The sequence below is a fragment of the Vidua chalybeata genome, chromosome 6 (assembly GCF_026979565.1).
Source record: "Vidua chalybeata isolate OUT-0048 chromosome 6, bVidCha1 merged haplotype, whole genome shotgun sequence".
In the NCBI taxonomy this organism is placed as follows: Eukaryota; Metazoa; Chordata; class Aves; order Passeriformes; family Viduidae; genus Vidua; species Vidua chalybeata.
This window is the reverse complement of record NC_071535.1, coordinates 56,233,168-56,261,132: the sequence shown is the minus strand read 5'-3', so window position 1 is coordinate 56,261,132 and position 27,965 is coordinate 56,233,168. Positions and strand designations below refer to the sequence as shown.

At 59.9% G+C, this 27,965-nt stretch overlaps 3 protein-coding genes across 4 annotated transcripts; 1 reads left to right on the top strand and 2 right to left on the bottom strand.

Moving 5' to 3' along the window:
* Positions 1–445: 445 nt before the first annotated feature.
* On the bottom strand, positions 446–2,377 carry LOC128789306 (interferon-induced transmembrane protein 5-like). 2 transcript variants are annotated; one of them, XM_053945084.1, is made up of 2 exons: positions 2,085–2,377; positions 446–1,449 (listed from the first exon to the last, which is right to left on the bottom strand). In XM_053945084.1, exons 1-2 carry the CDS (start codon positions 2,271–2,273, stop codon positions 1,183–1,185), a joined length of 456 nt encoding a protein of 151 aa, XP_053801059.1. In that variant the 5' UTR covers positions 2,274–2,377; the 3' UTR covers positions 446–1,182. The 2 variants fall into 2 exon arrangements, with proteins under 2 accessions (XP_053801059.1, XP_053801060.1); XM_053945085.1 differs by having other exon boundaries at positions 446–1,598; positions 2,085–2,375.
* A 2,083-nt stretch (positions 2,378–4,460) lies between these two features.
* On the bottom strand, positions 4,461–7,437 carry LOC128789712 (dispanin subfamily A member 2b-like). Its single transcript, XM_053945878.1, has 3 exons — positions 7,253–7,437; positions 5,471–5,705; positions 4,461–5,034 (listed from the first exon to the last, which is right to left on the bottom strand). Exons 1-3 carry the CDS (start codon positions 7,435–7,437, stop codon positions 4,846–4,848), a joined length of 609 nt encoding a protein of 202 aa, XP_053801853.1. The 3' UTR covers positions 4,461–4,845.
* Positions 7,438–7,771: 334 nt separating this feature from the next.
* On the top strand, positions 7,772–26,876 carry B4GALNT4 (beta-1,4-N-acetyl-galactosaminyltransferase 4). Its single transcript, XM_053945082.1, has 20 exons — positions 7,772–7,980; positions 15,016–15,119; positions 16,701–16,811; positions 16,885–16,980; positions 17,193–17,283; positions 17,611–17,711; positions 18,016–18,083; positions 18,421–18,499; positions 19,739–19,805; positions 21,156–21,299; positions 21,469–21,578; positions 21,815–21,915; positions 22,167–22,249; positions 22,858–24,043; positions 24,151–24,458; positions 24,621–24,774; positions 25,083–25,155; positions 25,247–25,400; positions 25,615–25,741; positions 26,089–26,876. Exons 1-20 carry the CDS (start codon positions 7,830–7,832, stop codon positions 26,201–26,203), a joined length of 3,423 nt encoding a protein of 1,140 aa, XP_053801057.1. The 5' UTR covers positions 7,772–7,829; the 3' UTR covers positions 26,204–26,876.
* The last annotated feature ends 1,089 nt before the right edge of the window (positions 26,877–27,965 follow it).

Sequence of the window (27,965 nt, the reverse complement as noted above, 5' to 3'; positions counted from 1 at the left end):
TATAAACCTGGGAAATTACAGCCCTGAGGGATGTGGTTGTCCCACAGGCCGGGCTGGGATGGCGAGCCCACAGGCTTGTAATAGCCAGCATTCCTCCCGGGATGAGGAGCGCGGGTGGCTCCGGCGTGACTCTGACGCCGCAGGAGGGTCACTCCAAGGCGGAGCCCAGGAGCAGCACGGCGCTGGCTGGCACAGGTACCTCCGAGCCCACCCTCCAGGTGTGCTGGGCAGGGCAGAGCCCCCCTCGGCAGCACTTTTGGGCTGCCGGGTGGATGAAATGGGAAGTTAATATGGAAAGGTGGAAGAGCCACATCCATGGGGCTCCCCAGCAGTGGGGGGGACACAAGGCTGCAGGGTGGGGGGGTGTGGGCAGCCAAAACACGCGGAGGGGTTTTAATTTCCTTTTTCTGCCATCTCCAATGTGAAAAACACGCTTACTCTCTCGTGAAAATGTAAAAAGTTTAATAAAGGATAATAGGAGATAAGGAACATAGAGTAAATATTACAGCTGGGAGTGTCTGGGTACTTTGTTAAGAGCACACTGTTATCTTTGGAGATACTTCTTAAACAGTTTTTTCCTCATATCAGCCTGTTGTATATTTATAGGCTCTTATGTATGGTAAACGTTTTTCTTAAACTAGTTTACATATTTTAAGAATTGTTTAGTATGGCTATTTTTTGGTTTTACTTTTTTAGAGTATGTGTATTTTTTGGTTGTGGTTTTGGGGTTTTTTTTCTTATTACTTTTGGTTCTGTCTACACTGGGTGAGTGTTGTTAATCTCTGTAAGCAGCTGTCTTTTTTTTATATGCTTATTGGGTGTTATCTCATCTAAGCAGGCATTTTAACACAAGCATACTTATATTAGCTATTTCACTACTACGTCTAAGCTTAATTAACAACAGAAATAAAAGCTGTATCTTTATAACAAAGTTACTTTAACACTACACATATAAAATCCATTTTGGTATTTGCGAAAAGCTAATATTATACTATGTATCTATAACATCCAAGATGTTGGGAAGAAGCTTCCCTGGGCTTTGGGCTGGATGCGCTCTGCTCCGCGGCAGGATGGAGGCAGGGAGAGGAGCAGGAGGAAGAGGAGGAAGCCACAAAGATGCCCGAGGACTCTCTGCGACGTCCAGAGGTCAATGAGGTGACAGCGAGGCGGCTCGGCGGGACTTTATCGGTGGCAATGGTGACCGACAGGTGTGTCACAGGTGCCACGAAGCGCGTGAGCGGAGCAAAGGCGGGGGGGATAGGGGGCTGTGCCCCGCGCCCCAGCCTGGCCGCCCCGTCCCGTCCCGCGGCCGTGCGGGGACACCGGCGATGCTGGCAGCGAGGGGACCGGGGTCACTCCCTTCGCTCCCGAGCGGGCACATTTTGGAGGTGTGGGGGGGGGTGGGGGGGAAGCACCCCGCAGATGGGGCCAAGCGGTGGTCAGATGCCCCTGAATGTGGAGATGAAGATGGCCGTGAGGATGATGAAGATCACCAAGGTGACGGCGACCATCACGGAGCAGACGATGTTGACCACCTTGGCGCGGTCGCTATGACGCCGGGCACCCTCCAAGTCCCCCACCAACTTACAGTCACGGGCCTGGGGGGCAAACGGGGGGTTTGGGGGGCGTGAGGCACCGACGGGGGGGCCGACCCACCCGGGGTGGCCGCGAGGTTGTGCTGGGACCCCGGGGACGTGTCACCCAGGGCACGGGGCGAGGCCACCGAGAGCTGCCCCGCGGTCCCGGCACTCGGGAGCTGCAGGCTCGGCGGGGGGCACAGGGCATTGGGGGGTGCCAGGGTGGGAGAGGGGATCTGGGAATGCGAGGATGGGAGAGGCGTTTGGAGGGAGGTGGGCAGGGGGGAGCGGACCGGGGTGGTGCCAGGGAAGGCTGGGGCTGGGGGGACGGGACTGGGGGATCCCGGGGTGAGGGGAAGGTCCGGGTCGGGTTGGGTCGGGGGGGGTCCCGGGTCGGGCTCAGTCGGAGGAGGGAAGTCCTGAGAGGGGCTGGCTGGGGGTCAGTCTGGGTGGGGGTCCCGGGGCCGATCAGGGCTAGATGCGGGTGCCCCCGGCCCCCCCCCTCACCTTGATGGAGTAGACGAGCGCGGGGAAGCCGAAGCAGCCCAGCCCGCCCAGCGCGCACCACAGCAGCACATTGAACACCGACCAGAGCACGTAGTCCCGGGGCTGCGGGTCCGACCGGGGGCCGGGGGCGGCCGCCCCCCACCCGGAGGACTGCAGTGGGATGGACACGTCCGCCTGCTTGTGCTCCATGACCGGGAATGAATGCCTGGAACAGGAACGCGCTCAGGGCGGGGGACCGGCCCCACACCGCCCCGCAGAGGGAGGGGGGCACGGCCCTCTGGGACCCCAACCCCACGCAGTCTGGGGGCGCAGGGCAGCTCTGGGGACCCGTGAGGGGCTTAAGGGGACTTGGAGGAGCCCTGAGAACTCCGAGGGGACTTGTGGGGGTTTTGGGGATGTTGGAAATGATGCAAATTTTAATATTTTTAATGTAACATTAATCAGGAATTTGTTCGCCTGTGCCAAGAGGGAGGGGAATTCAAGTTTTTCTTCGAAAGATTCTGTTCGCTGGGAGAGGGACGATGATCTGAACATCCACAGATTGAGAGAAGCCAGAAGACCATTAGCGAACATTACAGAGTATTAGCGACCATTAACCAACATCACCTCCCTGTCTGAGAAATTAATCAGTGAGAGAACCGAAAAATTAGGTTCAAAGGCGAAGGGATCAAGAACTATAGGAGATCGAATACTAAGAATTGTAATTCTTAAGTGTAAGTGTAATTCTTAAGTGTAATTTAAGACCAGTGAATGAGAATTTATTTGGGTTTTTGTCTGCATAGATATGGGAAACATCAGATAAGGAACTATCTGTGGATGGGAATGCTTTCCATGGCGCCTGCTGGCCAGGACAAAGTAATGCCTCATTCTCTGTCACTACAAACATCGTGCTGGAGGGGTTTTTATTCTCCTCCCGAGTTTCGCTGACAGGTGGGCTGCAGGGAGCTGTCCATGGCAGCCTGGAGTGGTCACAGGCGGGAGGGAGGCTTTGCTGGTGACTGTTTTGGGCTGGGAAAGGGTCAATTTTCTCCATGTTGTCTTGTGTGGGGCTGCCCTTTGCATTTTTTCTGGAAACTGTTGATAAAAACGGGAGAAGGAGTAAGGGGATCTTGGAGCAATGGCCTTTGTTGGCCTGAGTTCCCATTGGATGTGCTGGGTTTCGGCAGGCCAAGCCTGGGCCTGGCCAGGCAGCAGATTCAGTGGAGGAGGAGCCCGTGCAGCGAGGAGCCCGTGTTTTCCGGGAAAAAAGCAGAGCAGAAAATGATTCAGCATAGGCTCAGTGCCAGGGATCCTGCAACAAATATCCCCTCTGTTTGTGAGTGGGATTTCTGACATCTTACGAGTGTGGTGTCTTGGCAGGAGCCCGATGTTCGTGGGGAGAGGAAAAAACCCAGTTTTGTTCCCATCCTTGTGGGGCCCCAGCCCCGATGACCGGGCCCTGCCGAGGGCAAGTGCAGAGGGGAAGGGGAAAGCCAGGCCAGCTGCAGAGCTGAGGCTCTGCCAGATGGGCTGGGGCCAGGATCTTCCGTGTCCCCGCTGGGGCCGCTCCGGTCTCTGCCGGGGCTGGGCAGGGAGTGGCAGCCCTGAAGTGTGAGGATCGCCACCCTGCCAGCCCTTCCAGCGAGTGACTGGGACTGCTGGTGCTTGGTGTGGCTTCCTCCAGCCATAGTTCCCTCCCCTGTGGGATGAGGAGAGAATCTGGAGCATAAATGTGAGGAAACTGCTGGGCTGGGATGAGTCTGATAAGGAAAGTAAAGGCTGTGCATGCCAGCAAAGTGAGACACGGAATTCATTCCCTGCCTCCTGGTGCAGGCAGATGGGCAGCTGTGCCCAGGAAAACCGGGCTCCAGGCAACTGGGATGGGGGCTGTGAGGATCTCACAGCAGGATCCCAGCTCACCTGGCTGCAGGGGGTGTGTGGAATCCAGCCCTGGTGGGTCGACTGAGGATGGAGCCACAGAACCCACTGGCCCCTTCCCTCTCCAGTGCTGCTGACCCTGCTCAATCCCATTCCAGCTCATCCTGCTCAAGCCCTTTGCACATCCCGCCCCACCAAAGCCACCTTTCCCTCAGCTCTGCTTGCTGCCAGCCCTTCCTGAGGGCTGGTGAGGATGGGGGTGCTCCTGGTGACACCCCAGCAAGGATCAGGTTCCACCCTCATCCTCGGCGTGACCCTTCCAAGAGCTTCACACCCCGTATGGATGCAGTATCCAGGTTCTTGGCGCCTGGGGTGGCCCCTGAGCATTGTCTCTGTGATGAGGAAAGGTTTCCACCTCCCCCAAGTGCATCCCACGGGCTGACATTGTTTCTCATCCTCTCAAGCTGCTGTAGAACAAACCCCAAACCACATCCTCATGAGACAAAACCAAGACGGGGCAAAAGTGAAATAAATTTTTATTTCAGGGATCAGGGTTTGTCTGAGCCAGGTGCTCCTTCTCAGAATTGTTTTGAGGCCGCTGGGGTTCCACGCCCAGAGCAAAGCAGCAAGCAGGCTGTGGCAGGGTTGGGGGTGCTCAGCTGCTCTCTGGGGAGCAGGGTCCATCTCAGGACGCCTCCAGCGAGGGCAGCCATCAGCAAGGGCTCCACAAAAGCTCCGAGTGGGGAGGGAAGAGGGACAGGAGAGCAGCAGGCTCCGGGTGAGGCACGTAGATTGTCAGTTTGCAGTTTCGGTGACAGCAGGGCGCTCCCCGGGCACTCCCCGGGCATGCCCGGCTCCTACCCCGGGCGGGGAGGGAAGCGCAGCCCGCGGGGCAAGGAGGGCACTAAGTGCGGCCGTAGCCGTACCCGTACTGGGGTCGTCCTAAGACCCCGGCGGCGGCCAGGGAGACGACGACGATGACGATGATGACGATGAGGATGTTGATCACCAGGGCCGTGATGTTCAGGTACTTGGCCGTGGAGCCGTAGCTCAGGGCCCCGCTGTAGTCACCCAGCACTTTGCGGTCCCTGGACTGGGGACAGGCAGAGCCAGAGTCAGGGGGCTGGAGGGGGACACCCCACGGGGCTCAGGGCTGTGGGAGAAGTCCTGGAGGTGCCAGACCGGTCTGAACCCCCCCAAAACACCGGGGATACCGTGAGGTGCCCACTGCCCACCCCAAACCCCTGCCGTCTCCAGAGCTTCCAGCCGGGACTCTGTGGGGTCAGTGGTCCATGAAGAGGTGACTCTGTGGAGTCTATGGGGCACCCTCTGCTCTGGGGTTTGTGGGGTCCACGGGACACCCCTCAGCTGAGGCTCTCTGGGGTCCATGGGTCACCCTGGCACCTGGAGCTCAGTGGGGTCCGCGGGGGCTCTGCGGGGCTGGGGGCTCAGTGGGTGTCCCTGAGGTCAGGGACTCAGTGGGGTTCCCGGGGCCGCCCGCACCCCCGGTGTCCCCCCGGGCTCCCCACCTTGACAGAGAAGACGAACGCCAGGAGGCCGAGGCAGCAGAAATTGCCGTACAGGGTGGTGAAGAGGGACCACACCAGGTGGTCCCGGGGTGGCGGCGACTGCTGCTGCTGCGTCTCCTCCACCATCACCGTCGTGCTCCGGGGCAACTCGTCCATCTTCACCTCCGCCGGCAGCATCTCGTACGGCGGGAGCTGCTGCTGCATGCTTGGGTCTCGGGGAGAGTGGCGAAGGCACCTGGGGAGCGTGCAGTGTTTCGGGAGGTGGAGGCACCGCGGGGCGGGCGCAGCGGTGGCGGTTTCGTTTCCTCGAGAGTTAGGACGGAGCGGGAATAGACCGCCCCACCGGACGCCCCTGTAAGGGCAAGGAGACTCCTCCTCGGCGGCGGGAAAACCCCGGGCTCCCTTTCCTCGTTTCCTGCTTTGTCCCTCTCTTTACCTCTGTCCCCGCTTCTTTCGTTGCCCCTTCATTGCCGGCTTCCTTCCTTGTCTCCATCTTTACCTCTTCTTTGCCCCCTTTTTGCTTCACCGTTTTCTTTCCCTTTTCTTTCTTCAGCTCCTTGATTCCCTGTCCCTCTCCTTGTCACCTTTTTTGCCTCCTATCCTCCCTTCATCCTTTAACCCATTCTTTCATTTTTTTACCACCTGTGTTGTCCCTTTCTTCCTTTCCCCCCTGTTTTGTCTCTTCTTTGCCTGCTTCTTTCCTCGCCCTTTCTTTTCTTTTTTCCTCACTTTCCCCCCTTTCTTTGCCCCCTTTTTCCCTTGGCCCCTTCGTTATCCCCTTTTTCTTTCCCCTTCTTTCCCACTCTTCCCTCTTTCTCTGTCCCTAATCCCTGTGAAATCCCCAAATCCTGCTAGACCCCCAAGCCCACCTCCATCTCCCACAAATACAGGGTTGAGGTCAGTTGGTGCCACTTTTTGGGGATGCTATTTGGGATCCCCGGAAAGCTCCGGCTGCTGCCGGGGGCTGCGCGCCCTTAAAGGAATCCCCCTCTCAGGCTTTACGGTGTGAGAGTGATTGAACTGTGTTAATGCATTGGAATCCGCAGGATACGCTGTCCTGGAACCTTTTCCTGGCAACTCCGGGAATGTTTCTGATTAAATAAACCGAACAAATAGGGCCCCGCCCTGGAAATTGGGATTTGGCTCCTGGGAGTCGCAGCCCAGGGCATTGGTGCCCTCTAGTTTTCCCAGCCGTGAGTGTATTTCTTCCTTTAAGAACGGATTTCTCCCGTGGTTCTGCCCCTAGCCTGAGCCGCAGCAAGGAGGGGACGCTGCCTCAACCTGTGGGATGGGAGAGGAGGGAAAAAGTCCCGTTGTTTTCCACCCCTGAGCTGCAGAGGGAGGAACCAGCCCGCGCGTCAGTGCACGGAGCTGTGGCCGGGTTGAGCAGAGGCGGCCGAGGGGGGCACAGAGCCGAGGCCCCCGGGGTCTCTGCACCCAGCGAGGGGGATCCTGGGGATCTCGGCGCCCGGCAGGGAGGATCCTGGGAATCCAGCCCCCCATGGGACTCGCAGCGAGTGGGAGTCGGGGGGTCGCAGCCCCCATGGAGTCCCTGCACCCAGCGGGAGGATGCTCCCAGGGATCCCCGCACTCATCTTCCCGGGACGATCCCGGGGATCCCGCTCCTGATCCCAGGGATCCCTGCACTCATCTTCCTGGGACGATCCCGGGGATGCCGCTCCTAATCCCAGGGATCCCCGTGGCGTCCGTGCCTGCGGGTAGCGCCCCCCTACGGACCGGGCCGGGCGCTGCAGCCCCCGCCGCTGCCGGGCGGGAACGTACCATCCTCGGCGCGGGGGGGAGAGGTCGGGGGGCGGCCCCGCCGAGGCCCGCGTCACCAATCGCGCCGACCCCTCCGTCCCGTCGGCACGGATACCCCGTTCGGTTCCGCCTCGCCGCCGCCCCGCTCTCCCGCCGCGCAGGGCCGGGGGCAGGGCCGAGGGCGCGGCTCCCCCCGCGCCCCGCATGGCCGCGCCCGCGGCGCCCCGCGGGGATGCCGGACCGTTGGCGTGGAGACGCGCGGCGCCTCGGCAGGCCCCGCCCCCGAGGCGCGCCCATTGGCGGAGAGCCCGCGGCGGGCGCGCTGCGATTGGCCGGCGGGGCCGTCGCTCCTCGGCGGGGGCGTGGCCGCGCGCAGCGCCCGCTCATTCATTCCCCCCGCGGGCGCGGCGCGGGGGGGGCGATGCACCGGCGGGCCCGGGGCCGCCGAGCCCCGCACCGAGCCCCGGCCCCACGAGCCGCAGCCGCCCCGCGGCCGGCCCGGAGCGCGCGGGCTGGACGGGCGGGGGGCCCCATGGGCCGGGGTTAGCCCGGCGGCGGCGGTGGTGGTGGCGGCGGCGGGGGCGATGCGGGCGGCAGGATGCCGCGGCTCCCGGTGAAGAAGCTCCGGAAGCAGCTGAAGCTGCTGCTGCTGCTGGCGCTGCTCACCTCGGCCGCCTGGTTCACCTACCTGCACATCAGCCTGGTGCGCCAGGGCCGCGCCCTGCGCCTCCCCTTCGCCTACGGCAAAGGTACCGGGGGGGGGGTGTCCCTGGCAGCGCTCGGAGCAGAGCCTCGGGGGACTTTGGGGGTCCCTAATGGGTGGTGGGTCTCCTCCGTCACTCCGGGGTACCGAAGCATCTGGGGTTTGGGGGTTCCCAGGGAGTGCCGGGGCTCCCCCCCCCCGCACTGTGCTCTCAGAGCACCTGGGGTTTGGGAGTCCCCGAGGGGTTTGAGGGTCCCCCTGCCACGCTGCGGACCCGGAGCACCCCCCTTTCCAGCGCTGCGTTTCTGTCCCGTACCAGCCGCGTTGGTTCGGGGCGAGCGGGACCCCTCCGTGGGCTCCCGGCGTTGGACCTTCGGGAGGAGGGGACACCCAGGAGGGCCTCAAGCCGGCCGGGGCGTTCATCGTCCCCCTCCAGCCGCTCCGTCCTCATTTTTCCACCCGCTGCCTTGGCTGAGATGACAAAGAGGCCATTTATAGGCGCTCGCCGCTCTGGAAGGGACAACCTCTTCTTTCCCATCCCTTCCCAATGTTCCCATCCTTTCCCAACCCTCCCCATCCCAACGCTTTCTCAGCCTGTACTTCTCTACTGAAAAAAACCCAAAATTCCTTTCTTCTCCCTCCCTCGGATAGCGGCTGGGATGGATTCTGGGATGCTCCGGAGGGACAGGTGCCCTGAGGCTCGGTTCGTGTCCAGTCGCTCCCAGTTTTCCCGTGGCAGATCTCCCTGGGCTGCCAGGGGACAAACACAAAGCCACTCGGAATATTTGCCGGGAGAAACTCGAGCCGTGGCGTTCTCGCTGGGACCGACCTCGCCCAGCGCGTTTTGTCCTAAAAAATGAGAAGGGGACGGGATTCAGTGCCTGTGGAGGGAGGGAAAGGCTTTCCCGAAGGGATCGGAGCGGTTCCGGAGGCTGGCAAAGCCTCTCGGCTGGAAAACCCAAAGTTTCCGAGCGGAGCATCAGCATGATCCTGCAAAATTTTGGGCCTTATGGTAAAATCGGGATAATGCGAATGAGCGAGGCAGGAAATGAGGCTGCTGAGGGAGGGGGGGCACCGGGGGCTGCCGGTTCCCTGCGGGATCCTCCGTGCTGGGAAAGCCGCAGGGTCTGCCCGGTGTTCCCGGGGGGGTTTTCCCTGTGTTCCCACCATCATCCCGAGGCGCTTCCCCCTGGCCCTGCCGCTGGCTCGGTGCTCGGGACGGCCATGTCTGGCCTCGGCCAGGGGGAAAATGGCTTGGGATCGCTGTCCCCATCCCTGGGAATACCATGGATCGGGGTCCCCGCGGGTGTTGGGGGGGTGAGCCGTGCTTTTCCTGCGGGGAGGATGCACAGGGAGGGATGTTCCCAGGTGCTGAACCTGGCAGGTGCCTATCCCTGCTCTCCCTGCGTGCCCTGCATCCCAGCCGGCCCCTCGGGATGCTCCAGGGGGAAGGCAGAGGTTTTGCTGTGGAAGGGAGGGGGTGCAATGGCTGCAAACTTGGAATGAGGGGAGCTGGGCTTTGGTGGAGAATGGGGTCTCTGGGAGGTGGGAAGAGAGAGGGGAAAGTACATTGGCTGGGGGAAATGTTTCCCCTTGCCGTGGAGAACATGGGCACCTTCCCTGGCTGAGGTGTGGAGAGGTGCAGGAATTCTCCAGGGAAAGCTGGATCCAGCTGGGATGCTCCTTGCGCTGGGATTTTCCAGTGGCCACCTAAAACCCGGGTGAAGGTATGGGAAAGGCAGGGTTCAGGTCCCACTCAGCCTTTTTGGACGTGAGGTGGTGGAACATGTTGGATGGAGGTTGGGGAAGGGTTTGGCCACGCACAGATGGACCCTCATCCTGCTGCTGCCAGAGTGGGAGAGACAGGGAGTGTTTTAGATAGAATGGAGTGAAAAAAATAAAACCAAAACAAACAAAAAAAAACCCCAAATAGGTCATAGGAAATAAATCATGTTAAGGAAAAAACCCGTTGCAAGGGTCTGGGGGAAGAGCATCACCCCAAGGGTCTGTGCATCAAAACGAGTTTGGAGATGACTTTTGGATTTGGCTACCATGAGCTAGGACCACCCCAAGGGTCTGTGCATCAAAAGGAGTTTGGAGATGACTTTTGGATTTGGCTACCATGAGCCAGGACCTGTCTGCCTGTGCCAAGGGTGCTGCCAGGTTAATTAACAAGAAAAAAAGTTAATTACTCATTAAACAGGATGCCAGTGAGCAGCTGGATGCTCTGGAGGCTGCAGGTGCAGGGCATGAGGATTTTAGGTAGCTTTTGGGGCTGTAAAGTGGGGAAGACCCAGCCAGGTGGGGTTGGGAGCTCAATGGGATTATCCAAGGGCTCCCCATGTCCTCTTGGAGCATCCAGGGGCTGGGCTGGGAGCTGTGCTGGTCCCTGATAAAACACTCCCCCCCCCCATCTTCTGCAAGTAGATAATTACCCTTCTCTGCCTAATTGAACACACGGATTCCTCACTGGAAATAATGAGGCCGTTGTGGTGCTCTCCCAGCTGGAAACCGAGCCGAGGCAATGGGGTGGAAACGGGGATGCGTCAGGTGGGAAGGGAAAGGATGAAAAAGGAAAAGAGAACTGGGAAAAAAATGACAATAAAGCCCTGAAGGTGCTTGCAGTGGGAGTGTGGGGTTTGGGGTTTGCTGGGATTTAGCATGGAGTGAGGTTTTGGGGGATTGGGGGAGCATGGGATGGGTGCTCAGGGGTGCTAAAGTCCAGTTCAGGGATGAAATGGGGCTCTCTCTGCCTGCTGGACATGGCATGGCCTGGGGCACCCCTCTGCCGTGGTCCAGAGGGCTCCCAAACCCCCTGATCCCGAGGCAGCGGTGGGATGGATGCTCTGTGTCCTGTCCTTGGCTGTTTTCCTCCCAGAGACCCATCTTTGGGGAGAGCAGGAGGGAGAAGGTTTGGGATAATGTGTCCCTCTGGGATCCATCTCTGCAGATCCTTTGATTTGAATTGGGAGCCTGGAATGCTGCAGCCTGCTGTGGGGCTCATCCTTTTTGTTGGGGATGCCGGGAGCAGGTAGGGAAGGGGATGAGGAGAGCCCTTTGAAGATGAAGGGCAGTGGGATTTGGGACTGGGCTGGGAGCTGCTTTTTCTTCTGCTGGCATCACCCCACTCTCCTATCCCTGCTGGGAAAGGCTGGTTTCCCTGGGTGGACCCATGTGGGGTCCCAGTGCCAGGGAAAGCAGGTCCCATCCCTGCTGCTGAAAGGAAAGTTTGGAGCTGGGGGAATGGGCTGGTTTGGGTGTCACTGGGCTCCTTTTTCCACATGGGAATCCCTTCCCAGACTGCCCCAGGCTCCATTCCCTGCTCCTCTGAGGTGCCCAATGGGAAACATTTGGCAACTGACTGGTTTGGGTTTTTCAAAGGCAAAAATGTGACTCTTCAGAGGCACGAGTGGCTTTGAGCCACCCCAGGGTGGCACCTGCCCCCAGCCTGGCTGTGACCCAGCCCCCTTGGCACTCGGAGGGTCCCTTGAAGCCAGGGGAGGCGAGGGATGGCCTTTCCCAAGCACCAGGAGCTCTTTGCGTTGGTGTTTGGAATCTTTATCCTTCCCAACACTGCCCTGGATCTCCCCTCTCTCCCTTCCCTGTGCCTGCAGCTGGGGCTCTCCAGAGCTGCTCCTTGGGAAGGGCTGAGCAGCCCCCTGGGGTGGCAGTGGCCTTGGCACTGGCAGGACACAGGGATTTTGACTGGATGAGGAGCCAGGGGGGAGCCAGCTGCTGGAAGAGGCTGGGAAGCTGGATCTGGGATGGTGACCCCACAGGTAGTGCAGCGCTCAGAGGCTGGAATGTTTCTGGGGTGAAATGCACCCTAAAATTCCCAGCATTTCACGGTGACCTTCTCCAGAGGCCGCATCCCAAGAAGCCAAATCTTTGTGCTGAGGGCTGTGAGTTGAGCATCATCCCTGTTGGGATGGAGCAGGGTCTCGTGGGAGCTGCTCCAGCTCTCTTTGGGGCTGGAGCAGGTGGGACTGAGGGGTATTGGTTGCACAGTGAGGGAAATGCAGAAAGTCTGGGAGCTGTCCAGTCCCGGGAGGGATTTCAGATGCTGATTATGAGCATGGAAGTGTCGGAGCTGCCTCTCCTGGTGGGTGTTTGTCAGCTGGAGTGGCCTCATAGCAGCTCCATCACCAGCCAGAGCAATTCCGCATCGATTTCCATGGCTCCAGCTGAGAGGGCTGCCACGGAGTGGGAAAACAGCAGCAAAGGAATGGAGGAGGCAGCAAAAATCCCCCTTGCTCCTCCAGTTCCCTCAGCAAGGCAGTGACAGGTGCCAGCAGGCAGCAGTGCCCGAGGGAGGCAGGGCAGGGTGTCCAGGGACTGGTCCCGTGCCCCCATGGTGGTCACAAACCCCATTCCCCTGGCCCCATTGGTGCCACCAGCTGTCACCCACCCCGTGCCACCACCCTCTCTCTGGGGGTTGTGGCTGGGATTTCTGTCCCCTGTTTCTGTGGCACTGACAGGGGGATTTGTGGTATTGATCCCTTTCTGGCTAGCTATAATTACTTAACACCTCGTTAGGAGGCTCCTGCAGGGATGAGGGGGAAAATTTGGGAATGGAACCTCTGGGTTTAAGGAAGGCGCCGCCACCACCTCTGCTGCAGCTGTGTCAGGGTTTAAATGTCACCTCCCCCCCTCCACATCGCAGGGCTTGGAAAAGGGCCAGGAGAAACCCCGGCATGGAAGAAAAGGGCTGTGTTTGGAGCTGGGCAGGAGGAGGCGGGGGGGGGGGTGTGAAAGGCTCTCTGTACTTCCCAGCGGAGTTACAGGGCTGGGATAACGGGATACGCTTCTCCCATGGGAGGCATCGCTCTGTGCCCTGCCTGGGTCCCTCATATCCCTGGCCTCCTCCCCAAGATGAGGATCCTGGCTCCCTGTCTGGAGGCTGCTGTGACTCAGAGCTGCTTTGTGCCATGGTTTGTGCTTCCTGCACCCTCCTTGCTGCTCCCAAAGCATCAGCGTCACTCCAGGGAAGAGCTTTTAGTGCTTCCATCCCTTTCCTGAGCATCCCCATCCCACAGGCAATGGTCCCTGCTTGTCCTCAGACCTTCCTCTATCCCTGTCCTGCCCTCTCTGGTCCTTGAGAGAGGCTGCCTGAGGGAATGGACACAGCAGTGCTGCTCTGCATCCCGGTGGGATGCTGGGAGGGGCTCGAATCCTTCTTCCTCCTCTTCTTCTCCTACCCCTGAGCTGCTCCTCCTGCAGGGCTGTGGTGGGACCAAAGGAACTCGGGATTTTTGGGAGCAGTGATGCTCATTGGCACAAGGCAGTGCCCTTCCTCACCCTTTTTCCCCATGGCACTGGTTCCCAGGTCCCCACAGCCTGACCAGAAGCCACTTTCCAATATTTAAATTGTCAGGGAATTGCATGGAAGCCCAGAAGCCTTTTCTGGAGCATTGCTGGTGCTTTTGCCCCTCCCTGGATGTGGGAGCCCTTCGGAAGGGATGGGGAGCAAGCAGGGGCTTTATGACCTGAGAGCTCCAAGAATGAGCCTGCCCAGCTTGGATTAACTCCTGTTTTTTACCCACTTTATATCAAATAATCTCCCACCAGTTCACAGCCCTGACATGGAGGAGGGTGAAGCAGGATGACCACATCCAGCCATCCCTGTGGATGCAGCCAGGGATGCTGCTGGCTCAGGTTGCCCTCCAGGGAATTTTGTCCGTGGCAAATCCCACAGGATCCCACGGGAGGCAGGTTGATCTCCTCCAAGGCGGGGAGACCGAGCGGGTACCACAGAGCCACTCCCACCTCCCAGCCCTGGGCAGGTCCCCTGGGAGCGCTGAGCTCCTCGTGGCCACGATGGATGCTCAGATCAGTGCGGTGGGAATGCCGCTGTCCCTGTGTGCCGTGCTGGCTCCCGTCCCGCGGCTCCCCATCACCCTCCTGCCGAGGGAAGAGGGATGGCTGCGGGAATGAGGCTGGGCGAGGGGAGGGAGCAGCCTGGGGAGCTGCCAGGGGCGAGCTGGGGCTGCCAGGGGCTGAAGAATGGCTGAGAGCAGAAGAAGGGGCTTTAGAGCTTAATTTCCTGTCCCTGCCATGGGGATGGGATTTGTGCTGCCATCTCCAAGGAGACGCCGGCTGCGCGGCCGCTGGAATACTAATGGTGCGGGAGGCGTGTGGCGGGGGGCTCCGGGCACCCCGAGGCCCTCCCTCGCTCTGGCAGTCGCTGAGGCTGTTCCATTTTGGGGAGTGGGAGCCCCCAGGACTAGCTGGTGGTGGGAAGGAGGGTGTGGAGGGACAGGGATGTCTTTCTGTACCCTTGGGAGTGGGTCCGTGACCCCTTTCCCGCAATTCCCATGGTGGGGGGGGGACGGTCACTGTTTGGCGCACCCTCGTTGCCACGTGGGGGTGGCTGGTTTTTGGGGAGCCACAGGTGTTTGTGGAGGTGGCTCTTGGACACCCACCTCTCCAAGCATTGCCTTGAGCTTCCCTTGACTCTGGATTGAACTGTGGATCCCCCTGGGTTTTGGGGATGGCAGAAAAAGAAGATGTCCCCCCACAAAGTAACATTTTCCAAGCCTGCACTGTTCTTTTAGGGGAAGTGGGGGTAGTTTAAAATTCCCTGCCCAAGGAAAAGGAGCTGCAGAGGGGAGTCAAAAGTTGGGGCTAATTAGCTCAGCACAGTAACTGAACTGATGGGTCTGGGAGCAAGGTTTTGATGTGAGTGTGATTTTGAAGAGGGACATGGTTTGAGGGGATGATATCTGGGAGGGTTTGGGGCTGGTGTGCCCTTGGTAGAGCTTCAGGAGAGCTGGGATTTAGAGGGGTAGGAAGCAGGGATGCATCCCTGAGGATGGAAGGGGAGCAAGACCCCCAACAGCTTATCCCAGCATCTCTTATGTAAAGGGCTGGGAGCTGTAGGGTGTAATTAAACCTGCTACTGACGAGCTGCTGCAAAGCTGCTTAGTGGAAATGGAATGAGGGGAATTGCAGCCAGGGTCCCCCCATGTCCCTGTCCCCCAGTGCCAGCACCTCCCCTTCCCAGTGCCGGGGAGAGGGGTGTCCCCAGAAGAGGTGCTGGGGTGGGGGGCTGTGGTGTGACCCCCCTCTGCTCCCCTGGCAGATGGAGAGAGGCCGGGGGAGGTGACAGATCCTGGGAGGCGGCCGGCGGCGGCGCGGCGCGGGAAAGCCGAGGATTCCAGCGAGAGCCACGAGGAAGATCCGATGGTAATGGGGCGGGAAGGGGCCTGTGGACGTCACTGCTCTCAGAGCAGAGTGCTCCAAGTCGTGTCCAGAGAGGGCATCCAAGGATTTGGGGGGTACATCAGAACCTCTGCTTCTGCCCAGCAGCCCTGACAGTGTATAAACCCTCCCATATCCCATTGAAACTGGGTGGGATATCCCCCCAATATCCCACACCGTGCTCCATGTGCTCTGTCACAGCTTCCCTGGGAAGGACCCAGCTTCATCTGCTCTGCAGTTCCTGCTTTTCTGGGCAAAGCCACCTGCTCTTGTGTGTCCTGCTCTGTCCTGGAGTGGAGAGCCACTACACTCCAGGTGGAGCCTCCAAGCAGGAGGCACTTGGAATTGTAGCCACTAGGACACCCTGCTGTGCCCTGTCCAGCAGGTCACCAAGGCCCTGTTGAAGGCCCTGCTGTCCCTGTCCAACCTGTTGTCACCAAGAGGCCTCATAGCAGGGCAGCCAGGTGGGGTGGCAGGAGGGGGAAGCCACAGGGTATTCCCTGCCCTATCCCAACAGTGGGTCATCCTCAGAAATAAGGGACAGATGGACAAAGGAGGAACCTCAGGTGCCTAGAGGAGGCACAGGCTGGTAAGGACAGAGGGCACAGCAGGAATTGCATCCTGGCTTTTCCTGGCAGGAGGGAGAATCCTTCCAGTGAGCCTGGCACAAAACCCTCCCTCGTGAGGTCTTCCAAGGGCACTGCTCCCTCCTCCGGGGCTCTAATGAGTTTATTTAGGCAGTTTGCTAATTATTTCCCTGGCCCTGTGCATCCAAATGGGCTGTGCTGTGGTGACAGTGCTGTGCCTGCCGTGGGGCGTGGAGGAGGAGGGGGATGATGCTTTGGGGAAGCTGAGGAAGAGGGGAATGCTCTGGAGGGACCCCAGAAGTACCTGGCTCTTCCTTATCACCCATCAGCAAGCTGGAGGCAGGTAAATGCTTACTTAATCTCTAATTTACGAGATACAAGCAATGGGATTAACCTAATCCCCTTTAAAGGAAGAGGGAGCGTGGAGAGGCATCCTGCTGCCTTTGTTCAGGATGTAGAGATCACCTTTGTGCTTTTAGAAAGAGACCCCAAAATTCCAGCAGCCCCCAAGACTGGCCAAACATTTTGGATGAACAGAAAACTCCAAACTGTTTTGGAGCAGTTTTGGCAGAGGAAGGGAAACAAGTTTAGCTGGAACATTTTGAAACTGCTGCCTGGGACACCTTGCCAATATTTTTGTGCCTCCTCCTGCTTTCCTTTGCCGTGAGCCGTGAAATCTTTCGCCTTGGTTTGGCAATGCTCAAAATGAGGTGTTTAGATCGTGGAATCCTGGAATGGCTTGGGTTGGAAGGGATCTTAATGGCTATCCAGTTCCAGCCCCTGCCATGCATGGGCAAGGAAACCTCCTGCTAGCCCAGGTTGCTCTGAGCCCTGTCCAGCCTGGCTTTGAACTTTTCCAGGGATGGGACAGCCACAGCTTTTCTGGGCAGCCTGTGCCAGGGATGCACAGAGACATCCCACAAGCACAGGATGTGCTGGCCCTGATCACCATGCCATCTCTCCCTCTGTGCCTCCACAGAGCGACGGGCAGGACGTGGATGGCTGGTTTTCCAGAGGCCAGCGTTCCAACCGAGCCAGCGCCCACCCCAAACTCAACCTGACCAAGCAGGCCTTGCCCTGGCACGAGCAGGTGGGTGTGGGCAGCAGTCTGGGAGGGGATGGAGGAGGAGGAGCCCCACTCAGCTCCCTCTCTTCTCCCACAGTACAAAGGGAAGGCAAACCTGCACGTCTTCGAGGACTGGTGTGGCGGGGCCGTGAGGCACCTGAGGAAGAACCTCCACTTCCCGCTCTTCCCCCACGTGAGTCCCGGGACCAGTGCTCAGGAGTTGGTGGGAGGGTCCACCCGTCCCTCCCTGGGTCTCCACTGCTCCTCAGGACCTTGGCTTGCAGGGTTTGGCTTGGGGAGGTGATTCCCATCTGGAGGAGAGGCGGGTGGTGATGGGGCTCCCTCTGTGGCTGTGGGAGCCTGGGATAACGTGGAGGAGGTGATCCACGCCCGTCTCCTCGGCAGACCCGCACCACGGTGAAGAAGCTGGCTGTGTCTCCCAAGTGGAAGAACTACGGGCTGAGGATTTTTGGCTACATCCATCCCTTCAAGGATGGTGAGTGATGGAGCATGGCCTTTTCCCCTTGCAGCAACATGGAAATGCTGTGTCCTTCCCCTTCCTGGCCACAGGAGGACAGAAAGGTTTTTGGAGATGGTCCCCAAATCCTGGCTCCTGGGCAGGAGGGCCCTTCTGGAGCAAAGCCCCTTTTTCCTGTAGTTTTGAAGGGAAGCAAAGCCCTGATCCCATCCAGGACAGAGTCATGACATAAGGTCTGGGGTGGCCCCATCCCTGTTCCCATCTCACCACGAGGCAGCGGGACTGAGCCCACACCACCAGGGTCCCTGTGTCCCTCGTGGTGACCCTCTCCATGGCTCTCTGCAGGGGATTTCCAGTTTTCTGTGGCATCAGATGACAACTCAGAGTTCTGGCTCAGCTCCGATGACAGTCCCTCCAATTCCCGACTGGCCGCATTTGTGGGCAAGGTATGGCAATACCTCTGCATTGCCCTGCTCCAGGGGGAAGGATCCTTGTGTGGCTGTGCTGGGGGCAGCTCTCCTGCCTCTCTGCTCCTTTGGGAATGCCAGGCTGTTTCAGCCTGCTCCCATCCCTTGCCAGGCCTGGCTTGGCTTCCAGAGGAGCTCCTTGGTCCCATCTTGGTTGGAGCTGCCAAAGACCAGGAGATTTAATACTTATTCCCAGATTTTCTTGGGGTTAATTCCTGTAACAGGAAGCTGGTGGGCTTTGATGTGGTGTCCTGCTGCTCTCATGCTCCTCCTTTCTTCCCAGTTGGGCACCGAGTGGACGGCGCCGGGAGAGTTCACCAAGTTCAGCTCCCAGGTCTCCAAGCCCCTGCGGTGAGTGTCTCCGTGGGGACCATCCCATGGGGATGGAGTCTGGGACACCCACTTGCTGCCTCTGACCTCCCTGGGCCGTGGTCCTTTCCCAAAAGGCACCTGGGGCTGGGCTGGACCCCAGATCCATGGTTTGAAAGGGCAGGTGACGAGGTGGGGATGGGGATGTCACAATCTCCCCCTAGTCCCATAAAAGCCCTCAGCAGTGGGATGGGGGAGCAGACACCTTCCTCAGCTCCCTGTCTCCTTGCCTCAGGAAGGTTTTACCCACCTGTGGGCAGGAAGGGAAGCTTTCCCAGACTGGCCCTGGGCTCTGACAGCTGTGTCCCCTCCCCTGCAGCCTCATGTCCTCCCGACGTTACTACTTTGAGCTGCTCCACAAGCAGGACGACCGAGGCTCAGACCACGTGGAAGTTGGGGTGAGTAAACGCCCACCCCCCCTGCCAGGCTCCTTCCAGGACCAGAGAGCCAGTGCCAGGGATTTTCCCATGTGTGTCCCACAAGGGCTTTATCCTCGAGCAAAGCCAGGTTTCCCCCTCCAAGGCTGCCAGTGGGGACAAGTCAGTGTCACTGTTTCCCTGATCATTCCAGCACTGGGACTCATGGAGTGCTGTTCTCCTTTCCTGCTGGTGGTCTTTGGGCAGCTGAAGGCCCTGCTTTGGACTCCCATGGGCAAGAAGAGCCCAGACAGGCAGGTCCCACCTTGCTGGCTGCAGCCCAGCAGTGGGAGAGAGGTGGCCAAGGTGATTGAGCAATTCTCTATTTTCTTCTTTTTCCCCCTTGGAATTACCATGGGTTTCGAATCTGAACTTGCCTGCCCTGGCAGCACAGCCCTGGCAAAGCCTGGAGCATGTGTCAGGGGCTCAGGCTGGCTGAGGGGAAGATGTTGGCTCGTTAGCAAAGGTTTCCTTTCTCCCAAGAACTCATTAATCACTGGAATCAAACTGGTGCCAGCAAAGCATCAGGGAGGCCGGCAGGCAGGCAGCACCCCTTCCTCGCTGGCTGCCTCCCTCCCTCCTCCCCATCCCCTCTATCCCGATAAGATCTGCATTTCTTTGGGCAAAAACAAATAGTGGGGAAAACAAATAGATGGGGGAGATGTTTCTGAGATGGGATGTTTTTGCTGGAGGGAGGCAGCTGAAGCCTTTCAGCCGTGCAGAAAAACCTCTCCGCTGTGCAGGGAGAGACAACAACAACATCCACAACAAAAGCAGGACCCTGATGTGTCTCACCCCGGGGGCATTGAAGGGCTTGTCCCGACAAGGGCTCCAGACTGGCTTTTAAAATGCTGGAGTTAAATCAGGGCAGGCAGCTCTGGAGACCCTCTTAAATCAAGGCAAACACTTCTTTATAAAGCACTGGAGTGAGGAAAGGAGCCCTTTGGTCACAGGACTTGTGACAGTCCCAGAAGGAACCAGCATGAGCCTGTATCCTACCCACAGCAGCCTTTTCCTCTCCAACACTGCAGGGATTCCTGCTAATCCCAAACCCTGCAGGAAATGGGGCAGGATCAGCCCTCTCTCTTGCTCTTCTTCTTAGGGAAGTTTCTGGGAGCTGTGGACAGGGAGGACCCATCCTGGGGTGCTGGGGTTGGGCAGCTGCATCCTGACCCCTGCCACCCCCCTGCTCACTTGCCATCTCCTTTTATTTTTTCCCAGTGGCGAGTTTTCCTCCCTAGCCTGAAGTTTGAGGTGATTGACTCCGCCTACATCTCCCTGTACACAGGTAAGGGTCAGGTGCCTCCTGCAGCCACAGCCAGCAGGCTCTCCAGGGGTGGCATGTGCTGGGAGAGATGAGAAAGAAAGCAGAACCTGGGAAATTGGGTCCTGGGGGCACATCTCAGCCTCTGAATCCCCCACTGGATTTCTGCCTGGTGTAGGGAAGGATGCAGGGGCTGCAGTGGGTAGGAGTGATGCTGGGAGCAAGAAGAGATGCTGCTAAAAATGGGATGTGGAGTCAACACACCATGGAAGCACAGCTCTGCTGGTGCTCCAGCCTCGTCCTGCCTGCCAAGACCCCTCTGGCTCCAGGGCCTGGCCCTGAGTTACGAGGAGCTGTCGTGGAAGCGGGGATGGATAGCACAAGGTTTAATTAAATCTATAGATCTTCTGCTTCCTGCCCCTGCCCTGGCAGCAGGAAAGGCCTTGATGGATGGGTCCTGCCCTGGCGCTCCGCACGGAGCGGGAGCAGCCATCATTCCTGCTCTGGGAGGTGTCGATAAGGAGGAGGGGGCAGGCAGCAGGCAGGATCCGTGGGGAGAAGAGGGATGAGGGGTGCCAGTGCTGCTGATGCAGGTGCCCATGAGATGGATGATGTGCAGATAAATCCCTGTCCCTCAGCACTGGCTCTTCCTGCTTCTCCTTCCTGCTTCCCAGCTCCCTCAGACCCAGCAGCACCCTGTGGCAAAGCCATGTCACCCCTGGGGAGCCCATCCCTGCTGGGTGCTGCCAATGGCAGGCAGAGCTCCTTCCTGCCTTCCTTCTTTCCATCCTTCTTTCCTCCTTCTGGCCTTTTCCAGGGGCTTCAGCCTAACCCCAGCCAGCTGCAGGGACACATTTGGGAAGCCTTTCCCTGCCACAAGAAGAAGAATTTGGGGCTTGGGAAGGGGGATCCTGCTTCCCTGTGGCTCTGCAGCAGGGAAGGGGGCACCCATGGGAGGCAGCTTGGAGCATGGCCGAGGAGATGGGAGCAGGGTGACCTCCTGTGGGAGCCTGGGGGCTGGTTGGTGGCCAAGGGTGACACATGCCACCCTCATCCCTGGGTAGGAGACAAACCAGCTCGTGTTGCAGGTACCTGCAGGAAGGACATCCAAGGTTTAACCCCTGTGTGTCCTTGGGCGTTACAGCCCTGAGCATCCCCTCGTTTTAGAGGCTGTGGTAATTGGAGCAGGAGGCCTGGCTGGGATCAGCTGTGCCCTCATCCTCATTAGTGGATGCAATAATCATGAGTCACAGGGTCTCAGAGATGGCTGGGAGGGCAACATTGCCTTCCCCAGCAGCAGGAGGGATTGGGAAAGGCCCCCTTGGAGGAGGCTCCCGGTGTGCCCGGGGGGTTCAGCCTGGCCCTGTCCCACAGATGAGTCATCCCTGAAGATGAACCACGTGGAGCACATCCCACAGACCTTGGCCAGCCACAGCGGGAGCCACCTCTGGGAGGCCCAGCAGGACGAGCACGGGGCCGACATGCTCAAGGCCGACCCCAGGGACACGTTCTTCCTCAGTAAGTGCCTGAGGATGCATCCATGCTGATCCCTGGTGGGCTTTGGGGGAGGAAAAAGGCTGCTGTGGGCACCTGGATAATCCCTGCCACCCTCTGCCCATCTCTTGAGTGGAGGCTTCTCTGCTGGGGTCTGTGGGAACACGTTGGGATGCTTTGGGCTTCTCCACAGCCCCTGCCATCGAGGCGTCCCGCGTGGAGAACGTGCTGGTGCCCTGTGCCTACAGCCCCACCTACGTGGTGAAGGATTTCCCCATCGCCCGCTACCAGGGCCTGCAGTTTGTAAGTGACTCCCTGGGGACAGGGCCACGCTCCCACAGGGACATGGCAGGGATGTTCCCCGGGTAAAATCCAGCAGGAAGCATCCCTTGCTGGAGGGTCGGGCTGAGCTTGCACGGCTCAGCCTGAGAGGGTTGGGGTTAAGTCCCTGTGTTTGAGGTGCTGGAGGTCACTTTGGTGTTGGTGGTGGCCTCAGGTCCACAGCTCCTTGGCGTGACATGGCACCATTTACCTGCCAGGTCTACCTCTCGTTCGTGTATCCCAATGATTTCACACGCCTCACTCACATGGAGACAGAGAACAAGTGCTTCTACAGGGAGTCCCCCCTCTACCTGGAAAAGTAGGTACTGGGGGCTGGGATTTTGGGGTGCTGCGCAGAGGGAGCTGATGTCAGCAGTGCTGAAAATGGTGCATCCTCAGCCACGTGTCCCTGTCCCCCATGGAAGGGCCACCCCAGGCTGGCTCTCTCCCCATCTCCCAGGCATGCAGCAGCTTGAGGGCTGGCAGTGCCCCTGGATTTGGGAACCTCCCTGCACACATCCCCTCGCACCTCCCTTCTTCCGGGCCCTCACCCTCCCTCTCCATCCCCAGGTTTGGGTTCTACAAGTACATGAAGATGGATGAGGAGGAGGAGGATCCGCGGCAGCGAGCGTTTCTCTTCCTTGGCCCTGACAGTGAGTCACCGGCATTGCTGGGCGCCGGGCCGAGCTCCCGGCATCCTCGCTGCTGGCAGCTCATCCCCTCGGAGCTGTGGCTCATTGGGATGACTCCAGCGGTGCCAGAGGCTGCAGGAGGGCTGGGCTGTGCAGAGCAGCATCCCTCAGAGCATTCTGCTTGGCATGACAACAGGGCGGTGTGGGGTGTGGGAAGCAGGACACTGGATTGGGATTTGCTCTCCCTCCAACATCTGTTAGGTTGGCCTCGGCAGTGGGCAGCAGGAACCAGACCCAGTGTGGAGTCTGGGGATGTCCATGGAGCCTGGGGGTGCTCCTGGGGAACCAGAGGCTGTTCAGAGCCTGCCTTGGTCGATTTGCAGCTTGGCAAAGCCCTGGCAGGTCGGGTCTGCTCCTGGATGAAGTGGGATTGGTGCTGAGATTTGAGGTGGGGATAAGTGGCAGCAACTGGAGCTGCCAGCCCTGTGCAGGTATCCCTGTGTGGGCATCCCCTGGTGCCCCAGCTCTGCTCCCTCACCTCAGCCACTCACAGGTTCCTCTCCTGCTGCGATCAGGCTCTGCCTCCTCGTCTTGGCCTCAGGGTATTAATCTCTGCCTTCGCTGCCTAGATTTCCTGGAGGATGAGGAGGAGGAAGAGGAAGGAGTGAACAGCCCTGAGCCCACAGATGCCCCTCCTGAGGCCAAGGAGCAGAGCTTTGGGCCGGCACCCAGAGCCAAAGGGAAGGATCCTGTGCCTCTCACCGGGGATTACGGAGATGACCTGGACTCTTACAGCTTCCGCCGGAAGCGGGGCCGGGTGCAGGCCGAGGTGGGCACCCCCGGGCAGCTGGGGGCATGGGGCACATCCAGCCCACCGGCCGCTCTCCAGGGGGATCCCGCGCCGGAGTGGGGCCCGGGCCGGGCGCTCCGTTGGCTGCCCCAGGACGAGGGCGAGGAGGATGAGCTGGGGCTGCCGGCATCTCCAAAGCACCTGGGCCTCCAGCCCCACCTCTCCGTGCCCATCTTTGGTGGCAAAGCCAAAACGCCGGGTCCCGGCAGGTCAGCAGCTCCCAGCGAGGACAAGAAGCCCCGGAAAACCCAGGAGAAGGTCTACGTGACCCGGCTGCAGCCCGGGAAGCGCAAAGCCCCGGCCCAGGAGCCGGCCTTCCCCGGCATTTTCCTGTATCCAAAGCCTGTGAAGAGAGTCCATCTCCGCTCCAGGACCCCGCAGAAGCATCCCATCGCCCCCAGCAAGCTCCGGGCCGTCCCCGGCCGCCGCAGCCCCTGGCTCCTGAGCAACATCTCCAAGGAGAGGGACCCTGCCAGGCGGAAGAGTGGCAGGAGGTGGGACCGGCCGCCCAAGCAGCGGGTGCTGCCCGGCCTCCTCGCCCTGGGCACTGAGGGACTCTTCAGCCATGAGGACACGACCCCTGCTCCGGGCAGGACAGCAGCCACTGCTGACTACAACTCATCCGAGGCCACCCGCTCCGAGGGAATGAGGGTGACATCCTTTCTGAAGGTGTCGGAAACGACGGCGTCACAGCAGGAGGAGGGAAAGGGCCAGGAGGAGGAGGAGGATGAGGAGGAAGAGGTGTCGGACTATTCCTACGAGGCGGGGGAGCTGCAGCAGGGCTGGCTGGAGGACTCCATCAACTGGCAGCGGACATTCAGTGTCAGCTCCGTGGACTTCGAGCTGCTGCGCTCCGACTGGAACGACCTGCGCTGCAACGTGTCGGGAAACCTGCAGCTGGGCGAGAGCGAGGTGGTGGACGTGGTGGCCCAGTACATGGAGAGGCTCAACGAGAAGAACGGGGGGTACGGAGGGAGTGGAACACCGGCGGGAATTCAGGGGGTTGAGTCCTGGATCGTGGGAAGCAGAGCTCAGGATGACGTCGATTTCAAGGCTTCTCTTTTCCCGGCAGGATCTACACCCTCCTGAGGATCATCAACGTGGAGAAGCGGCGGGATACGGCACGGGGGAACCGGTACCTGCTGGAGCTGGAGCTGGCGGAGCGGGGCCAGCGCAGGGTGCGGCTCTCCGAGTACGTCTACGTCCTCCTGCACCAGGGCAAGCAGGACGACAGCGCTGAGGCCAACCCCGACGGGCTGGCCCTGGGGGCCACCGAGCCCCACCCCAGTGCCTGGAGCATCCTCTATGGAAAATCTGTCCTATGCCAGCCGCTGCGGCTCAGCTGGAGGCAGGACGTCATGGTGCACTTCGTGGTGCCGGGTAGGTGACAGCAGGACGTGGCTCTGGCTCTCCGAGGTCTGAGCTGCTCCCTCAGTATCCTGTAGCGGGATGAGGGTGTCACCTCTCTCAGAAGGGGTTGGTTTGGCTGGGGGGAGGTGCTGTGGGTCCTCCCTGTGAGCCTGAGGGACGTGTTTCTGGCAGTGAAGAACCAGGCCCGCTGGGTGCAGCAGTTCATCTCGGACATGGCCGGCCTCTACGGGGCCACGGGGGACGCCAACTTCAACGTCATCCTGGTGGACTTTGACAGCGAGGACATGGATGTGGAGAAGGCCCTGCGGGACGCCTGGCTGCCCCGGTAACTCCCAGCCTGCAGCTCTGGGGTCTGGGGGGCTCCCGGCGGTGGGACAGGTGCTCACACAACCTGCTGCTCCTTCCCCACCTGCACAGTCCCTGCCTCGCTGCCCCTCCCTCCTCCTTTTTGGGTGATTAAACTACTTTTCCATGTGGATTTGGGGATGCAGAAACTTGACTCTATGGGGGGACCCTCATCTTGAGCTGTAGCACCTGGGCCTTCCTCAGAAGGCATCTTTCCTGTTGCGGTGTCCCCTCCTGGCTGTGTCCCTGTCTGTCCCCAGTGCTACCTGCCCTGTCCTCTCTCCCCAGGTTCCAATACCTGCGGCGCACGGGGAATTTTGAGCGCTCTGCTGGGCTCCAGGCCGGTGTGGACATGGTGGAGGTGAGTGGGGACAGGGACCAGCTCTGGCTGTGGCTTCTCTCCTGGGGCTCTTCCTCTCTGATTCCCCTGACCCGTGTCTGTCCCCTCCCAGGACGAGCACAGCATCGTGTTCCTGTGCGACCTGCACATCCATTTCCCTGACAACATCCTGGACAGCATCCGGAAGCACTGCGTGGAGGGGAAGCTGGCCTACGCTCCCATCGTCATGAGGCTGAGCTGTGGCAGCTCCCCCCAGGAGCCCAACGGTGAGCAGGGACCTCTTTCCAGCTGAGAACACCCCAAAACCAGGCCATCACCTGGTGCACCTCTGCAGGAGGTGGCACGGATGGGGATGGACACGTGCTCGGGGTTGGGATGGGGAATCCCCGTGGCTCCCAGGTGGTGGGGAGAGCACAGAGGGGATGAGATGGGCATTTGGGGGTCCCCCCACCCCTCACCTCATTCCTCCCCCTGCTCCAGGCTACTGGGAAGTCAATGGCTTCGGCCTCTTTGGCATCTACAAGTCGGACTTTGACCGCGTGGGAGGGATGAACACGGAGGAATTCCGGGACCGCTGGGGCGGGGAGGATTGGGAGCTCCTGGACAGGTGAGCCGGGGGTCCTGCAGCCCGTAAACCCCCCAGGAGCAGGGTTGGCCACATGTATTTGGGCACATCCATCAAGCTGGCTGGGGGCTGGATGATGGGGCGGTGAAGGGGAAAACTTCCCTTTGGGAAGGCCAAGTCCATTTGTCCACCCATCTGGAGCTTTGTCCCTCTGTCCATCCATCTCTTGAGCCCCATCCTTTCCTTCCTCCATCCCCTGAGCCCTGTCCCTTTATTCCTCCGTCCCTTGAGCCCCATCCTTCTTTCCTCCATCTGCAGGAAGCCCTCTCCTTCCATCCCTGACCCTTGTCCATCCCTCCATCCCCTGAGCCCTTTCCCTCCATCTGCAGGGTGCTCCAGAGCGGGCTGGAGGTGGAGCGCTTGCGCCTCAGGAACTTTTACCACTACTACCACTCCAAGCGCGGCATGTGGAACACCCACAGCAAGAAGCCCTCCAAGGACTAGTGCCCGAGCCCGGCCCCTAGCCACCGACCCCTGGCACCTACCTGTCCCCCACCACCACGGTCACCGTGCCACCACGGCGGGCACCCAACACCCGCCGCGGTTTTCCTGGGGAGGGGGAGCGGGTTGGGTGGTGGTGGTTTTGTTCTCAAGGGTCTAATTTAGTCAGCAATGAATTCATTAACTCCTTAGTGCCGGTGGGTCCCGGGGGCTTTGCTGGGTCCTGGAGGGCTGTTCCAGGCTGGGGACACCGGAGGTGGAATTGTGGCATCAGGATCTCTTTGCAGCCCCTTTCCTGCGTTGCCCCTCCCTAAAATACCCAGTACCTTGTCCTGGTGTCAGGCTGGAGAGCTGAGCTTTGGGGAGGGGCTAAGAACCCACTGGGGCTGCCCAAAGCCTCCTGTTCCCCTTCCAGGACCCATGAAGGGAAGGGGGGTCTGGCACTCGGGACACGCTGTGGGTGGGGGGCAGAGCCCTGAGGCTGGCACTGCCTGTGCTGGGGGGGGCTGGGCTGGGGGGGGACAGGCAGAGCCTGGAGCAGGTACGGGCAGATGACATTTCCAAGCTAATTTCTGTGAAATTATGAGGTAGGAAGCTGTTTTCAGGAAGTTTTTTGTCTGTTTGGTTTGGTCTTTTTTTTATTCTTAAAAAATTAAAATCAATGTCTTGGCTGAGATTTCCCTCTTCTCCATCACCTCCACACCTGGACAGGGATGCAGGGCAGGGGAGCCAAGTTGGCCTTTGTGCCCTGGTCCCCGAGGGTCCCCTCTCTGTGGTGGGAGTGGGCAGCAGCGTTCCGTGCTGTTTCCATGCAGGGAGGAGGAGGAGGCAGCACCCTGTTTGATGCCCGGCCACACGCCCGGGCTTGCTGAGCCTCCGCCCCACACCTGGGCTCCACCCAGCTCCAGGGGGGGCTGCCCTGGTTCCCTGTGCTCCTGCATGTCCTGGCACACTTGTCCCTGCCCACCCCTGTCCCAGCCCTGTGCTGGTGCTTCCCCTCACCTGTGTCTGTTTGTGGTGGGTGTCTCGAGGGTTGTGTCATGTCCCACCTGCCATGGGCTCCTGCTCTTCAGCCAGGTCCCCTGTCTCTCAAATCCCCTGGGCTCCTCCCTGAAATACTCTTGGAGTTTCCCCCCAGGTGTTTCATTCCCCATCCGAGCATCCCGAGTTTGACGTGAGGGCTCAGCCACCCATGTGCCATCAGCAAACAGCCATAGCTGGGGGCTTTTTGTCCCAGATTTGGTACCTGTGGCCCCAGGCTCTGTTGGGAAGGGACCATCCTGGCAGGCAGGAGTTGTTTCTCCCCTCTCCTTGCCCTGCTCCCTGTTTTTTTTGCAGCACTTTGGGAACGCTTTGTTGTGGGTGAGGGCTGCGCTGGGAGGTGCTCTGTGGCTGGGCAGAGCGGGTGGCCCCATGGCCCCCGGGCCACCAGTCCTATCCCAAAACCAGCCTGGCCTTAGGCACAGCTTTTCCAGCAGCTTCCCAGCCGGGAGAGCTCCAAAAGCCACCACCATCGGAGTGGGCACCGGACCCAGCCAAATCCAGAGCTGGTGCTGGGAAGGACTGGTGCCAGCAGTGCCATCCCCACTGGTGCTGGGGACAGTTTGGGGCCAGCTGATGGTGTCTGCTTGGGACAGGGCCAGCAGCACAACGCCAGAGGGTTTGTTTCTCTGGTGGTGGCTGAGCTGTGGCCACGGGTTGACACAGTGATCATGGGGATTGCAGGAGCCACAGGGAGCCTCTCCTGGGCCAGGTGTTGGAGCCC